This window comes from Cyphomyrmex costatus, unplaced genomic scaffold (assembly GCF_001594065.2).
Source record: "Cyphomyrmex costatus isolate MS0001 unplaced genomic scaffold, Ccosl1.0 scaffold33, whole genome shotgun sequence".
Taxonomy (NCBI): Eukaryota; Metazoa; Arthropoda; class Insecta; order Hymenoptera; family Formicidae; genus Cyphomyrmex; species Cyphomyrmex costatus.
Window position 1 is genome coordinate 823,736 of NW_017277450.1, and position 17,626 is coordinate 841,361.

At 40.0% G+C, this 17,626-nt stretch overlaps 3 protein-coding genes across 3 annotated transcripts in view; 2 read left to right on the plus strand and 1 right to left on the minus strand.

The window, feature by feature from the left end:
* Positions 1 to 464, plus strand: part of woc (zinc finger protein without children) — a 9,486-nt gene extending 9,022 nt beyond the window's left edge. The window contains exons 10-11 of the mRNA XM_018542297.1: positions 102 to 201; positions 290 to 464. Of these exons, the coding sequence (XP_018397799.1) occupies positions 102 to 201; positions 290 to 464 (275 nt within the window). The remainder of the gene's footprint in view (positions 1 to 101; positions 202 to 289) is intronic.
* An 881-nt stretch (positions 465 to 1,345) lies between these two features.
* On the minus strand, positions 1,346 to 3,490 carry mRpL19 (mitochondrial ribosomal protein L19). The gene is made up of 4 exons (XM_018542309.1): positions 3,284 to 3,490; positions 2,388 to 2,820; positions 1,738 to 2,016; positions 1,346 to 1,645 (listed from the first exon to the last, which is right to left on the minus strand). Exons 1-4 carry the CDS (start codon positions 3,345 to 3,347, stop codon positions 1,516 to 1,518), a joined length of 906 nt encoding a protein of 301 aa, XP_018397811.1. The 5' UTR covers positions 3,348 to 3,490; the 3' UTR covers positions 1,346 to 1,515.
* An 8,129-nt stretch (positions 3,491 to 11,619) lies between these two features.
* LOC108775872 (ski oncogene) lies at positions 11,620 to 14,406 on the plus strand. The gene is made up of 3 exons (XM_018542324.1): positions 11,620 to 12,989; positions 13,134 to 13,360; positions 13,439 to 14,406. Exons 1-3 carry the CDS (start codon positions 11,772 to 11,774, stop codon positions 14,358 to 14,360), a joined length of 2,367 nt encoding a protein of 788 aa, XP_018397826.1. The 5' UTR covers positions 11,620 to 11,771; the 3' UTR covers positions 14,361 to 14,406.
* The last annotated feature ends 3,220 nt before the right edge of the window (positions 14,407 to 17,626 follow it).

Below are 17,626 nucleotides of genomic sequence, written 5' to 3' on the forward strand. Positions count from 1 at the left end.
ACACACACACACACCCACCCACCCACCCACCATAAAAGTTTTAGTGTTAATCCTGATTTATCGGTACAAATTAATTCATTATTTATTGCTTCTTTTTACAGAAGCTAATTCTCGAAAAAAGAAGGTATATGAACAACAAGAAAATGAGGAAAATGCATTGAAATGTCCTGTTAAGTTATATGAATTCTACTTGTCGAAATGGTACGTATGTATATTATAACTGAATAAACAAAAACATTAAATTTAATTTATTGCTACATTACACCATCTTGCATTTGAAATATTCCAGCCCTGAAAGCGTTAAGACGAGAAATGATGTCTTCTATCTATTGCCAGAACGCAGTTGTGTTCCAGATAGTCCGGTATGGTATTCGACATCGCCTCTCGCGAAGGAACAGCTCATCAAAATGTTATATCGTATTAAAATGGTTAAAGAAATTAATGTAGCTTTACTAACGAGTTAATTTAATCTTAAAAAAAATGATCTCTTATACATATATTAAAGTAGTAAGTAAAGAAAAATAAACAAAAAGAGGAAGACTTATCTATTTTAACACTTTGATACAAAAATCGGAGTTTAACTGCAGTATATATATTCCGTTGAACAATGTTGTATATTTATTGTAAAATGACATCTTTTAAATGTTTATTTAATTTACATTCTTGCAGATACAGAATAACATTAACATACATGTATGATAAGACGTTGCCATGTATAAGATGTTGTGTTTTTGCCTATTAAAATATATGTACGCAAAGTGTTAAAATGGCGCAGAAAAGCGATAAAAATCGGACAGTGCGATATAGAAATATAGGATTAAATAAATTTTCCAGTTTCTATTGTATATTTTTCACTTCCCAATAAAATTTAACTCATTAATAATTAAAAACTGTCCGAAATTATATGTATATAATACATATATGCATATTATTTAAACTTTATACTTACGAGATATAAGTATTTATGCAAAAAATCAATTTACTTTTTTTTATTATACTCAATTAATAGTATAATAAATATATTTGTTTAAAAATTCAATAATTTATATTAAGTAAATACATGAGTGAAAAATCGGTCAAGGCGGTCCTTCGTGTCTAATAATATTGTAAATTTATATAATTTCCAGAGCACAAGCTATTATTTATTTGTCGATTTGAAACTCGATTCTAAACCAAAGGATAGTAATATCAAATTGACAAACAATTGATAATATTATTGCTGCATGTGTAATGATTTGATGTTAATAAATATCTTAACCGACAAATAATCGGTGTAGTTAGCTTGATCTGAAAATTGTATAAATTTATAAGAAATATTAGAACCACATTAACAAGTTTTTCACCTGTATGAATTCAATAATTGTAAATTTTTTTCTGTAACAATTACGATACTGGATTATAATAACTGAGCGGATATCATTACAAAGATACAAAACTATAACAAAAGAAAACAAATATATTTATTTCATTCTAATTCCTTACATAGATTGAAAAATGCTGTATATAATCAAAAGTTCACCCAGTTTTTTGCGGACGTACGAAAGTGCGCTTGTGTTTTTGTCTACGTCCAGCAATTTCCATTACATGTAATTTTGTATGCACTTCATTAAATATTTCATTTTGATCCTCCTCGGGGATAGTTTCCCTAAATAAATTATGTAAATTAGAACGTATAATCTTTAAAAAAAATGTAAAATATTCCAAAAAAAAAAAATAAATATGTTCTGCTTTTCTTACCGATATTTTTTCATTAAATCGTACTTTTCCCAAGGTTTTGCTATTGCTTTAGCTCTTTTAATGCGTCTCTCACTAAGGTCTAACTCTCCTATACCTCTCAACTCTTGCTGCTCCCATTTCTCTAACCATGGACGAGGATTAATCTGCACTTTAATCTCATTTACAGGTACCGATGTATCTTCTGGCAAATATTCTGGTTCCATGTCGAAAGGAAAGGTACTATATTCTGCTGGGGCGTCTCGCAGGTATCGCAGATGTGGATCCAATCTTTTTTCAAGCCTAAATGTGTCACGAGTAGAATCATCGAGAAGAAATATTTTAGAGCAATTTATGTAAATGACTACGTACAGTAGAAAAAGCAGTTTTGCATATACAAATGTTGTAAAATTTTTTAATATTAATTTTTATTCCTAAGTCCTCATTAGACTCGTTTTACATAGAAGTTGTTGTAGGGTCTCAAAACATAAGAAATTGGCCAATTCTAGTCGAATATTCTTATATTTGTGATTAGTTTCCTATGATTTAAGACTTCATGGTCGTTTATGACTTCTATGTAGACGAGTTTAAATGTATAACTAATTATGACAAAGAATCTTACAATAGTTACAAAGTTGTCTGTTCTTTAGAATACAGCCAATAATTATATTTACCTAAGACATTCTATTTTCTGTATTGCAGGATCATATAACTCGTAGAGTACTTCAATTCCTTGGTTATTAACCATGTTTCTCAACAGACATGTGGCTCTCAAGCCACATCCTTTCCTCTCTATACATATGCCAACAAATTTGTTGATTTTTCCAGGAGCATGTGGTTCAGAATAAGTTATAGCTAATATAGAACCAACATAGAACTCGGGTATCGCTATGTGTGTGCGTCTTGCCAGCATATCCATGCGTTCTAACTTTTCTCGGAGTGAGTTACGATACTTTGGATCTGGATCTGGTAAAAATTCTGGATAAATGAATCGATACCTATCAGGTATCACTTTCTTCTGTTCAATGTTTTGCTCTGGTTTATTAATTTGGGATTCTTGTACAGAATCTTGAGCAGCCGTAGAAGAATTTCCTCTGACTGCGTATCCTAAAAAACAGAAGAACAACTTTATATAGCCTTAGTAATTAAAACTTTTATGTATACGACAAGAACAAAGTCGTGTTTTGATATTACCATATAACGACCCAATTTTTCAATCGCAAAAAATTTAGAAAAGGTGAAAAAAAATTAAAAAATTTAGAAATAAATGAGTGGCACAAAGTAAAAAATATTTGTTAAATTGTAAAAATTTATCTCAATTGTGTTTACTCTCATTTTAATCATATCCCTATTATAATAAATCTTTCAAATAATCTTTTACAATGATTAAGTAAAAAATTAAAACTTATATAATTTTTTATTTTCGTAAATGTTGTTTTTAATTAAAAAAAAAAAACGGTTATGCGCTGGAACATGTATCTAACATAATTTTAAAAAGTTGATTCGTTATTGTTATCGTAAATTGAAAAAATTGAGAAAGCGATGTAAATAAAAATTTAACATAACCTACGTATTATTTTCGCTGATTGTAGTCCACCGTAACCGCGAGAGAAAATTCTTGATATCACAACCATTGTTTTAATCTTCTATTATTCTCGGAAATATACAAGAAACCCCGTCCACCTCGAAATGGCATACAAGTACACTGAATCGATACGTTTTCGCGTAAAAATAAAGCTTTAGCAAGAAAAAAGTGTCGCTCTGCTCCGCGAACCAAATTGTTAATTGACTATTCAGGTTAGGAAATATATCAGCCGCGAAATACTGCGTTGCGAGCATGCGCTGCGATCACGTGCGTTTTATTGACACTTCCACGTTAATACCACACATTTACATTTAGTATTTCAATATATTTTATATATTTTATTAAAGCTTTAATATTTATATAGTAACATAATATGTTTCAACACAAAAGTACTGCTTCAAAAACAATTAAATGCATTTACAGATCTTCGCAGCTTTATAAAACATAAATAGAAAAGTCTTATTACAAAATAATATATTTTGCTTCTATATGAGATAAAGTATAATTAAAATTCATTATATTATCTACAATGTGAATAAGAAGCAGATAATTATATTTATTATAATATAACTTTGCTATAATACTTTTATTATAATATATTTATGAGCGAAATTATAAGATACAGCTCTGTATATATAGAGGTTCTCACAACTTCGTAAAAAATAAGTTCAAAGAATCAAAATATATATTGTGTGATAAAGAACAGCATAATTAATTTTAAAACTTATCAAACCAAAACTCTTTTATCTTAATATTATCTTTTTAAGTCATATAATTCTGGGATTTCAATATTTGAAATATATTCAATATATGTGGAAATATATTTTAAAAAATATACGCGTATATCTGTATATATAGAATCTCGATTTAATAACTAAAACAGGTGTCTAAGGTAGGCTTCCATTACAATACCTTACTGATGAGTCCAGTAGTGGAAGCCGGGACGAAACGCCAACATTACGTGATATTCTTCGCAATATATTAGATTGATTTAAAGATTTTAATGAAAATTAGCTCATTTCCCTTATTTCATTATATTAGTAGTTGAATACTTATTGAGCCTTATCATAAATATTTTAAAAAATAGTCATTATACAAGTTAATAAATCTTATTTCAATTTCTTATTGTTATTTTTATGTTTTAAAATTACTACTGTTATATATTTTTTATTTGAAAATAGCTATTTTTGTGTAATTAGTGACGCTTTTTTTACTCAATTCTCAATCCATAATTTTAAAAAATGTACTTTGAATTGAATTTGACGCAAATGGATGTAATAATCGGAGCGCCATCTCCTGACTATTGTGTACATACAATCGCGTAATGTTTTCCGAGCGTTTAGAAAGATTTAAGTATCCATCTCTTTTTAAAGTTCTAATAAGTGAATTTTCTTCATCGTACTTCTGTAAATTACATTTCACAATGTATAATTAAAAGTATTGTAATATGTAGTACATAACCAAACAATTTTCACATATACAGAATAACATAATTGCAAATACACGGTCGTTGTAAATACGCGGAACTGCCACGGCGGAGGCTATGAGATTATATGAATTTGGAATTAAGAGATCACACTCACGAAGGGATGAGAACGAGGACAAGGTTTTCGTAAGTACAAAGATCACAAATGTAATGATTTCAAAGGATTAAAGCATAACGACGATCACAGGAACTCCAGGGTACCATGATGATCACACGAGTTCTAAACGCAATGACGAGCACAGGAGTTTCAAGTGGGATGACGATTCTCGGAGCTCCTGAGACGATCACAGAGGTCTTAGGTTCAACGACGATCATGACGATGACAGTGGAGTAAACCGAAAGCGGAATTTGCTGCGGGAAGAGATTGACAACAGGCACTATGGAGAACCGGATAAAGCGCGGGAGAACTCAGAGGATGTTAAGCAAAAGTGAATGGTAGATCTTCTAACCTCGAGAACGGGAGGTGTGTACATCTCACTTAGCAAATTGCATATGCTCCAAGCAGAGCAGAGATCACCGACAAGTCAAGAGCTGCTTATATGTTGCTTGGGAAGAAGTCCATTCTCAGATATATTAATAAAGTAAATACTAGCGACATCAAGATCATAACACAGAAGCTACTGCATAAGAATATCTAAAGGTCTATTGGTACGGTCATCATTTAATTATAAGCTGTATCTCCACCGTTTACTCCAGTTTATGTGACATTCATTTTTATAATCAGTTCTAAGTTTCCTAACATAGATGAGCTGATATTGCAGCGACTTATTCTGCAAATCAAACGTGAATTTGAAAGAAACGATAAATTCTTATGCATATCTTAAGGAACTTTTATAGTGCATTTGGTTAACCAGTGTGTAGCTTATTAGATTATTGTTTTGGAAATGTTGATTCTACTACTGGGGATGCCAATCGACGAGTCTGTCAAAGTGGCTATAGCGTTTTAGAAAGAATGTGGTATGAAACTGACAGGCTTTTTGTAAAGGGATATTGAAGCTATCTTTATAACGCTGAGAAACATACTACATGAAGAACAATTGGACAAGCAAGTCCAGTACACGATAGAAATTATGTTCCAGATCAGGAAGAATTGATTCAAGTATCTTGAGGCTACACCTGAAGAACTGGATCTTGTGGAAAAGGAACATCAAATCATCCATTTAATAAGATTGTATGATAAGATAGGAACGCAAGATATATTAAATGTGTTCAAGTTTGATGAACTATTTTGCCTCTGAAGAGAAGTACAAGCAATTGTATAAAGGATTTCTTGGCTCGGACGTCAATGATTTAGAAGGTATCAATAAAGATGGAAAAGAGAAAAGACAATGACAGCAGCACAGAACAGACGCACTTCAATGGATTATATATCTGACTATACAAGCTACGCTCGAATTCGAGCAGTGTGTACATATTTGATGAAAATGCAACTGAAACCCAGATAGGAGATCAAGCATATGTTTTTGGGCGTGGAAATCCAAACGTACGAGAAATTCCTTCTAACGGTTAGTTTTGCGCCATTAATAAAATATATGTAACATCATTCGAGCAAATTTTCAAAAGACTCCATAAAATAGGATATTGGCCCTCGGTAAAATTGGCTGAAATTTTAATATGTCGTAGTTCTTGACTCATTAATCAAAAGGATCCTTTCAAACACCATGCACAAATTCCAACAGAATATTTATCAAGATATTGTTTCAGGAATTTTCCAAGTAGTGACACCTAGCGAAGCTAAACAAACGGGTTAAGGATTGCAGGAGGTGTTCAAAGGACTGTTCCTCAGAGATGATCCAAAGAACACACTTCTTTATGTCGATCGGCTTGGGTGGTTTGACAGACGATTTGAGAGAATGTTTGAAGTCCCATCCAATTGCTGTGCCGGCATTAATTACTAAAGAAGAACCCTCAAACTCCGGCAAATTTACCAGCTCATCATCCAGCTCTAGTTTATCTAGTTCGACGACAATCAAAATTCTTCTCCGTCATCATTAGAGGGTGGAATTCCAGCGAAAAAGAAGAAAAAGAAAGTGCTGCATAAACGAAAAGAAAATAAATCAAAAAATTGAGAGACATGAAAGAAAAAAAAGGACAAATAAAACAGATAGAAATAATAGACCTTTTTATAAGTTATAATAATAAAACAATTTTGTACAAATTATGTTCTATGATTTATATTTGACTAAGTTTTTAAAATTCCGAACGAGCGGGAATAATAAATAAAGTTGCAATATTTATTCTACTTTACATACTATTTATTATTCGATAGTCATATGTTAAAATTATAGATTCGCGTTCGTTTTTTTTTTTTAACAACTTGATTACTCAGAGAAGCTATTTCTGTTGTCTTATCATTTAATTATATTCTATATTTTAACATTTTCAGAAGACGACAAAGAGCGCCTCCGAGTTTCTCAATAATGTACTCGAAATTTAACTAACGCGTCTTTTCCATTTTCGCAATACATTAAGGACGGAGTGGGCTGCTCTCCGGAAGATGGGAACGCGTCATCGTTATCGTCAACACCGGAGCTTCGTGCCGTCCCTGACAATGAACACAAGATGGCAACGATACCAAAGAGCGCGCACACCGCGGGCCGCGCCTCCACGTCGCTCGTAGATGCGTGTGCAGCATGCCGCCGCCGTGTGAGTGTGTGCGTAACGCGCGGGGAGGTACGCAGGCTATTTTGACGGGAAGGTCACATGACTAGACGGCTGTCGGCGTCCGATTCACACAGACGCGTGCCGCCGACCGCGCGTCGTAACCGAGCTATGCGCGTTGCGGCCTACGTCGCATTGCACGTGTGTGTATGTATGTGGATTGGTACACACGCGTATGACGCGCACACACCTGCTCTCCGACGCGGCGAGGGGACCGCAGGGATGTGTGGCCAGGACCGTGAGGTGAACGGAGACAAGAGAAATTCGTAGTGGGTCCCTTAAATAAAAGTAAAATTATTCTCCCATGGTTCTGTCTCTGCTTTCTCTTACTGTATATCATATTTTTAGATGTATACAACTCCTTGGTTTATTGTGTCCTGGAAGTTCGCACATCTCATCCTTATCTGCTTTCTATTCCTACATCCCTGTCCTGGACCGAATGGAGTCTGGAAGACAATAAATCACGAGTGGACTGATACTGAACTATCCCAAGAGTACTCCGAGCAGACTTATATATCTTCTAAATACCAGATCCATAAGTTATAGCTGTAGAAACAAAGTAAAAGGAGTTGGGAAAAAAAAAACACTACAAGAACCAAGATGCACTTAAAAGGTTGCAAGGAGCTCCGGTAATTCGCAAATAGAACAGAATAATACGAACATTTTACGTGGATCCTGCATGACAAATGTAGGTGACATCAGGTTGTTGATTTCTTGCTCCGGCACTGTTCGCAACAGGCGCGGTGGTGCGCAGTAGGTGGCCGGTTGTCGCGCGAGAAGGGGGAAGAAAAGGGAGGAGTGGTCGACGTCGTCGTCGCCGTCGCGGCGGCGACGACGGCCGCGATGCTCGTAGAGGGGAACGAGACAGGCATGCGGAGTTTACGGTGATTCTTTACCACCGAGCGGACGCGTGTGCGCGACCGAGCAGAGCTCGCGGCACGCACACCGAGGCATGCGTGCAGAAACGCGCGCGTGCACGTACCGGGTGGCTAGGAGATTACGTAGATCCCAGATAGACCGCGAGGATTTAAAAACGAAGAGAATTCTTCTCTCGAGCAAGTGATCGAAAATTAATGTTCCCACAGCACAAATCTCCAAGGGACGTCCAGAAAATGTTCCTATGTCCTCTGAACATTCCAAGGACATCTTTCCTAGGACGACTTTCGGATAAAATGTGCTGTATGGGTTGATTTCTAGGGAGACTGTGAGGAGATTTAAAAGTAAAGAGAAACCTCGAAAGGATTTGTATGCGATCGGAAACTTATATTTAGCAAATTTCTAACGTTTTTAAAACGTCCTCCGGACGTTCCTATGTTCTTTGAATGTTCTAAAGATATTCCTAGAATGTGTATCTTTTGGATAAAGTGTACAATATGGGTTGGTCTATCAGATGGACAACGAATTCTTTCCTTTACTTAAACTTAATACATACTATTTTAAATCAAATTTGACGCTTAACTGTTAAAACACTTAACTTTGATTGCGTTTAGCAGAAAAAAGTAGCTTTACAATAGAGAGATTTAAAAGATTTTTTAAAATAAAAATAGTTTTGTAGCTCCAAGAATAAATTAAATATAAGTAAAATGCCTATATAATTCTTCTCCGCAGTTGTTGATGGACAAATAATATATATAAGACGATAAGATTCTTCAACATGATTAGCTCTTCACTCTGGATCTGAGCGAAAATATAAATTTATTATATCGATGAATCTTATTAATGACAGTTGCGAAGTAGCTTTTTTTTTTCTAAACGCAAAAAAAGCTCCGAAGAGATTTGGAAAGAGGTACATGTCGTGTTGTAGGCAAACACCAGTGGGTACATAAGATCCTTATTTTCTCGCCACCCGGTACATGGAGCCGGTTGAAAACTCACACCGAAAGAGCGCGACGACGTGCACGTGTACACGCGTACGTGCGTACGCACACAGGACGAGAAAACCAGAGAGAGAGTGTGTGCGTGCACGTGTGTATGTGTGTTCTGCATGAGAGGAGACAGTCTCGCTCTCTCAAGGGCTCCGCCGTCTCCGACTCTCGTCTCGTGTTTACGCGGTCGCGCGCGCATGTGTACAGGCGCGGACATCGCCAAGTGAGACAGAGAGAGAGGGTGAGAGGAGAGAGAAGGAGGAAGAGCAAAAAAGCGAGAAGGAGAAGGGCCCCTCCGCTCCGCGCGTGAGAGCAAAAAGACTTCGCGGAGCGGGAGCGAGCGAGAGAGAGAGGGAGAGAGAGAGAGAAACGAGAGACGGAGCATCTACACGGTCGTCGTCCACGAAAGCGCGGCGGACGAGGAGGTGCGTGCGTGAAAAAACGTACGTATATATCGCTGAGTCTGCCGTTGTCTCGTTAGCGTCTGTGCGTAGAACGAAAGAGAGAGAGAGAGAGAGAGAGATGCGTGCGTGGTGGGAGTGAGAGGGAAAGAAGAGAAAAATATTCGCGTCGCAGCTCCGTGCGTGCGTTCTCGCATCAGCGGATGGTCGGTGTTTCCACACGTCGCCCGGGATTGGAATCATCGTTGCAATCAGAGCCTACTCTCTCGCGGCGCGGTAAGAAATATGCGTGCTCCCGTCGCCGCGAGTGACCGCTACCCGTCGTCGTCTTATCCACGGTCATACGGTGTGTGCTCCGCCACCACCACCGCCGCCGCCACCGCCACCGCCGTCGCCTCCGCCGTCGCCTCCGCCGTCGCCGTCACGATCGATACGCCATTGCGTCGCGACGTGCCGATGAGTAGATCGCTCGTCTGACGATGCCAGCCGTGCTGGTGGTCGTGCTCCAGTGATGCGATAATATTTTCACCGGACGTATCATCGCCGACATCCTCGTCGTTGTTGTTGGCGCGCGCGGCGCCGCGGCGTCCCGATAGCGATCGTCGGCGACGCCAGTAGCGACAGCGACGACGTGGAGGAGAAGGAGGAGGAAAACGAGGAGGGGGAGGAGGTGGAGGAAGTTCGCGTTGGCGCGCTCGGCGGGGAATCGGGGGAACGTCGTCGACGAGGACGCGGACGCTGATAACATGCACTATCCGCGACACCAGTGCGCCGTGCTCGAGTGACGGACGGTGGGAGATGATAAATAGAAACGCTCGCGTGTACTACAGTGAGCAACGTGCGACGATACTTGGACGCTTGGACGTGAAAAATAAATAGACAGCATATATACATATATATGAATATATATAAATCATGTGCCATTTCTCGTTGTCGGTAGATTGCGCTCGATAAGACTGTAAGACTCAAGCTATGGATCGTTGGCTCGCCGTGTATCCGTGACCGTGCTGCTTTCGTCGCGAATCGACTTCGCGGCTGCGAGAGAACATCGCGTTGAAAACCGCCGTCGCCGCTGTAGGAGGAAGAGATAGTGGTAAAGAAGAAGAAGAAGACGACGACGACGACGTGAAGAAGGAAGAGGGGAGTTTGCGACAGAATCGGAGGGAACTCGCTCGCGGAGAAGAGGAGGCTCTCTCGTTCGGAGGACAGCGCTCGCTGCATACGATCTCCGCGCGCAACACGCTTTTCTGCCCCGCGAAAGCACGCGCGAGGAAGAAGGAGAGGAAGAAGGAGAAAGAGGAGATCGCGCGGACAAAGAGGACGAGCGACAGCGGCTTTATCATGTTGTACGTGGAAGTGGTGGCGACGCGGGATCGCGGGTCGCGGCGGTAGTCGCATCGTTGTCTTCATCGGCGACGCGTAATGCAGTGGCGGGAGGGGCGGACATAGGGAGGAAGGAAGGACGCGCGAACGGGTTATACGCGTGTAACTCGGCCTCTCGTGCCGGACGAGAGCGGAGCGAGAGAGAGAGAGAGAGTGCTTGCGCGAGAAAAAGAGAGAGAGAGAGAGAGAGAGAGAGAGAGAGAGAGAGAGAGAGAGAGAGAGAGAGAGAGAGAGAGAGAGAGAGAGAAAGAGCGAGAAAAAGAGAGAGCGAGAGAGAGAGAGAGTGCTTGCGCGAGAAAAAGAGAGAGAGAGAGAGAGAGAGAGAGAGAGAGAGAGAGAGACGAACGACCGAGGAAGGCCTCGTAGAGCGCGGGTTAGAAGACCCCGTTCGCGCGTGAGGATGGACTCGTGTTTGTCTCACGGCGCAACACGCGAGGAACGCAGTGGAGGTAGCCGTGCTGCTCCTATGGTCACGACGACGACGACAACTGGGCCCGAGTAACATGGAAGTGGAATCGCGAGGAAACCGAGTTGTGCTAGTGCCCGGTCCCGCTGCTCCGTCGTTCGTGACATAAATAAACTCGTGGACGGTCAGAGTGTAATATATTGTGTACATCAGTCGCATGTATATAAAGCGATATCTCGTGCACTGAGACTCGCCGCTGTGCGCAGAGTGCATGCGTTGGTCTCCGCGTCTCTCTTGTGATCCGTTCCTCCGGGGGACACGCTCGTTGAATACGCGCGTTAGGATACGCACAATGGAGACCCTATTGCCCGGTAGCACCGCCGCTGGCCAGTCGTACACTCCGCAGTTGAAGACCGTTCTCAAGACCTATCAGCTGTCAGCTGTCAAGAGCCTACAGGGCCCCAGCTCGGCCCTGCTGGGCATGGATTGTAAGGCCCTGCTGCACGAGCAACAGTCGTGCTTCTCGCCACCCGCCATCAACAGTCGTCCGGCAGCGGCGGCCAACTGCGGCCAACTGGAATCGCCCGTGGAGTCGCAACCGTCGAAGGAGATAGTCGAGAAGGAGATTCGCGAGACGTCGTCGGGACGCACGTTGACCCCCGTCCCGAAGGCACCCCGCTCGTTGGAGGACTCTGACGAGGATCGTCCACCCGCCGCGGTGGTGGATCGTCCGAAGGTCGTGTGCGAGAAGCGCGAGCTCGAGTTTCAGATACCGATACTCACAGCACCTGATCAGAGCTGCTCCGAGAGATGCGAGACGATCCTCGAGGGCGAGAGGATCTCGTGCTTTGTAGTGGGTGGCGAGAGAAGATTATGCCTGCCGCAGATATTGAACACGGTGCTGCAGGACTTCTCCCTGCAGCAGATCAATCAGGTGTGCGACGAGCTACAGATTTACTGTTCACGCTGCACCCGGGATCAGCTCGAGGAGCTTAAGCATTCCGGCATCCTGCCGCGCAACGCGCCATCCTGCGGTCTCATCACCCAGACCGACGCCGAAAGGCTCGTCAGTGCTTTGCTATTACGAACAGAGTCTTGCGATCCTTCCCAGATCGGTTCAGCGCAGGACTGTCTTGATAAGAAACCGTGTAAGAGCGAGGAGGAGGAGGAAGAGGTGATTGTTAAATTTAAAGTGTACCATGAATGTTTCGGCAAGTGCAAGGGTATCTTCGATGCGAAACTGTTCGAAACGGACGATTCAGTGTGTATTGAGTGTCTGGAGTGTGGCTATCAATTCTCTCCTCAACGCTTTGTGAGACACGCTCATAGATCTCTGGAGAATCGCACCTGTCATTGGGGTTTCGATTCCGCCAATTGGCGGTCGTATCTATTGCTCTCTCGTGAACAGCAACACTACAACAAATCGCTCGTCCTTTTTCGAGAGCTGAAAGAGAGGCATCTTGTGCTAAGCTCCAAGCGAAAGCTAGAGGTACAATTCAGTTTCTCTTTCAAAATAAGAATGTGATTTTAACGTTATAAATGTATAGATTACGATAGTACATAAAATTAAGTTTAACGTCATTTTTAACCTTAATGTATCTAAAGAGTATACGAGTCCAAATATTTGTTTTAGCTGAGACACGAACACGAGAGATTGATCAAACGCACAAAAAAGGACATAGGAAAGGACGATTGCGCTGGCATCTACAATGGCAATGGACTGGCAATGTACCATCCTGTAACCCAAATTGCCACTGATTCGTACTTGCAGATGCAATGGGCGAATCTTTTCGAGCTCGCTGCAAGAGGTGCAGCCTTTCAATCATGGAATACTACGAGCAATTGCAAGCACAGAGACAAGTAAGTATCGTTTACATATATTTTGTTAGAGTCACAGAGACGATATTTGAGATGAGTATCGCCTTTGTCAATCAACAGTTCGTCATTGGTGCCTGCATATCTCAGTCGAGGCCCACCTGTACTGCAACATCCGGAGCGAGTCATTCCGCTTTCGGAGTGTGAGCGATTCGAGCCGCATTTTCAACCTAATGTGGCGTTGGCGCCTATACCGGCACCCGCACAGATAGGTCAGATACCGCCACCCTCGTCTGTTCATCAGCAACGACGGCATCATCACGAGCATCGCCGTCACAGTCACCGCTCCTCGAGTCCCACTTGTGAGAAACAGGAACTGTTGTCCGCTAGCATTAAAACGGAGAAAATGTCTCCGAGTCAAGCGCCGGTGATCGATTCTTATCCCCTGTATTATGTCTCCGAGGAAAATCAGAAGAAGTCGACGCCGTCAAAGGACAAGAAGGAGAAGGAAGGCGGAGAGGAAGAGGAGAGCAGTGCAGCGGTGACATCATCCACCGTGAGTGTGGAACCTACACCACTGGCGGCCTCCTCTGAGGTCGGCACCTCGTCGCCGTCGGAAAGCGATTCCGATACGGACGGCACCGCGGCGGCGGATCTTGAGGAACGATTGAGGGCATTGGACGTGCCACAGGACGTGATAGAACTGGCACGTCGCGTGGCGTTGGAGAACACGCAGCTGCGACGTCATCGGCGATCGGACGCTCGCGAGATCTCGAAGTTACGCAGTCAATTGCACATGCAGAAATTACAACAACAACAGCAGCAGCAGTCCCCTGTCGTCGTCGACAACGATGAGAGTGATCAAGACAAAAAGGAGGACGTGACAGCAATAACGGCGACGGCGACAGCGACGGCGCCACGTTCTAGTGCAGCCGACAGCACCGAGGGTGACAACGAGGAGACCGACGCTACGAGTTTACCATCGAACAATAAAGAATCTGAGCCTGTCAGCGTGCTGACGACGAATAACGAGTCGGATCAGTGATTAGGATAACGCGGAAGTTATTTAACACACACACGCACACATATGCACCCACAACTGCTCAGCGATTACCGCGACGACGCTCATCCGTTGGCCGAATAAGCGTGCACTGAGTTTAGTACATTAGGTACACACACACACACACACATATATATATATATATGTGTATGTATATATGTATATATATATATTGTATAATCGTAAATATACATACATATATTTACGATTCTAAACTAAACTGTCTAGATTTATGTGATACGCGACAAAGCCTTTAAACGTTATCGCAGATAATTCGGAGAATTTTACTAGATAAGTAAAACACGTGCTGCATCCAACTCAAAACATCGGACTGGTAGAGTCTTTGCGCTTCATATTCGTCTAGCGATAATTCGAACCGACTGACCGACCGACCGACCGACCGATCACTGTCAGCGAAGATAGCTTGCCTTCCATGTTTGTCGATAGCTACGCGCGATACGTCCACTTCCTGTCTACATTTTAGCGTTTCGCAGATAACGAAAAATAATAACACGTCCTTTTTCGAAATAAATGTCAGCTTGTCGAATTTATGGAGCCGCGAAGACAAACGTGTTGCTCCGTTAATAATTCGTCTCCCAGACGATGTTAACGGATTTCGAAAGAGTGATACTCCCGATGGGAGATGTGGCAAACCGATACCACGAGTTGGACAACCACGTCAAGTATACTTGTATCGGTCGATTTTTTTATTAAAATCGAATGTAGATATTTTGTATTATATCGACAGGGGTGTAGATTTAATGGATTATACCGCGCCAATAAAACAATTACATCTAATGGGTATTACGATGAAACACATTTCGTATATATTAAATATATACGAGGTGTAAAACAAGATTTTTACTATATAATTTTGATTCTTGAATATATGAGTAATAAGAAAGAATGCATGAGTGTGTGAGAAATAAAAAGCGACTTTTAGTGCGAATGAATTTAGATTGCTTCCCATTCACGTCTTGATAGTCATACTCGCATAATGTAAATACATTGTGGCATCATAGGTGTATGTTTATAATTAATTACAGTATCATGACGAAATAATTGCTAAAGTACAAAAAACCTAGGTGCTATATTATTATTCTAGGTATGCTGTAAGCATAAACCTGGGTGTGTTCCAGCAGCTCGTATTACATTGTAATGCCCAGAATGTTATATACACGTTTTTCCAAAAAACCGAATCGCTACAACTAAAATCTTGTGATTAACGCGTATAAGTGGGATCTGCTTTTTTATTCAATGAAAAAGCTCAGTCCAAGCCTAATCACGTCAATAAGGAAGGGGGAAAGAAAAATATTTGCATTCTTGAAAATTATTTATTTGGTACATATACAGTAGGACCATAATTTCAATCAATTGTTGATAATAACGTATTCAATTGTTTTTGAATTTTCAATTGTTTACGTGATTATCAAATTGTTTAATTTATTAATGACATAAAAAGTGATTTCTATATGGTATAATAGATTACTCATAAATCGTCATGATTTTATAGTCATGTTATTTTTTTTTCAAAATTATTCTAAATATTTTTTTTTAATGTATATGCTTTTTTAAAATCGCATGTAAAAGTGTAACGAGAATTTTATCGATCGTATCGTGTAGACATGTATTGTATATAATTTCTGTTGACTACAATGTTTTGTTATTAATATATGATATTTTTTTACGAAGATTCGCAGCTGGGGAACCTATCTTTTTAATATATATAAATATATATTTATATTTATTTTGTATATATATTATTGTTGATACATATCATTTTAGTTGTATTTAATATATATGTATATATATGAAATGGTCCTACTGTGAGAGAGAGAGAAAGAGAGAATGGGAGATGAGCAGAAAATGTTAGCTATTCTGAGATAGCGTTTCCAAGTTTTTGTCAACATCGAAAAATTACCTAAAGAGAAAATATCTTAGGCGGAGAGAGGAAGACGCTATCAGCTTTGGCCGCAATTTCTGTGCATCTCTAAGATTTTCAGCAGAGACCGAGTGTTAAATTACATTAGACATAATTTGTCTATATTGCAGACTTTTCATTTCCATACAGATCTGAGTTGATTGGTGAGATTAATATTACAGAAAAAAAGAAATCACAGATTATTTTTCCTGCATGAGAATACTCCATACATACGAAAATGTTCGTGTATCAAATTATTATACGCCACAATATAAAGGAAAAAATAGATTTTTTAATATATTCGTACGAAAAAATGTGTATGTGTATGTATATATATATATATATATATATATATATATATATAATATACATATAATGTATTAATATATATATTATATATATATATACTATATTGAAGCATGATCAAGCAAGATATTATATGCACGTGTAAAGAGGATGTAGATACAGAAAAGAAATATATATATACAAGAGACATATATACGCAAGAGGATAAGTTTTTATTACGAACTCTTTTTGTCATTTATTACACATACAATCGAGAAATGCGCGTGATAGAAATATTTACCCCTCATTATCTTTTGTTCTCTTTCACTATACTACCCTTTATTTCGACGTCTGAGAATATTTTTACGCTAATATATACATGACGGAGTTCCCAGTGACACACGATACAACAATCTTCGTTTTAAATTAGACTATCACTTGAATGTATTTGTAAAAGTGGGTGCACGCGAGCGAATGATCAACGAAGATAAACTTTCTCTGTTCAAGTTTCAAAGATTTTCATCATAGAGAATGCAAACAGAATGGTTTGTTAATATTTGGCTTTGTGTTCAGACTGATTGAAGTGAAACGGTACATCAAAGAAAATTTCGTAGAAGCTTATCCTCACATTTTCGCTGCTCGCGTTTGTTCGTTCGCTCGGTCCATACCTATCTTGAAAGTGTAATCTTGATTTTATACTGACTGAAGTTTCTTTTTTTCCGAAATGTACCTGCGTTACGTATGCAAGAAATTGACACGGGGGATTGTATAGTGGGCACGTCTTGTGTATACATATCCCTGCGGTCAGTGATATGATAGTTACGACAACGTAAACCGTATACATTTGCATTATATTTCCATTGTGTAGCAAAACATGATGATTATTAAATATACATGATTGTGTATCGAAAATATACACGCGTCGAGACTGCTTCGAAGATCTCTTATCGTACATACACACTTGTCTTTTCTCTTTATCTCTTTTTCTCTTATTTTTTAAATATAGCTACAGTGCCAGTAATTGCATCGGGAGGGGGGGGGGGGG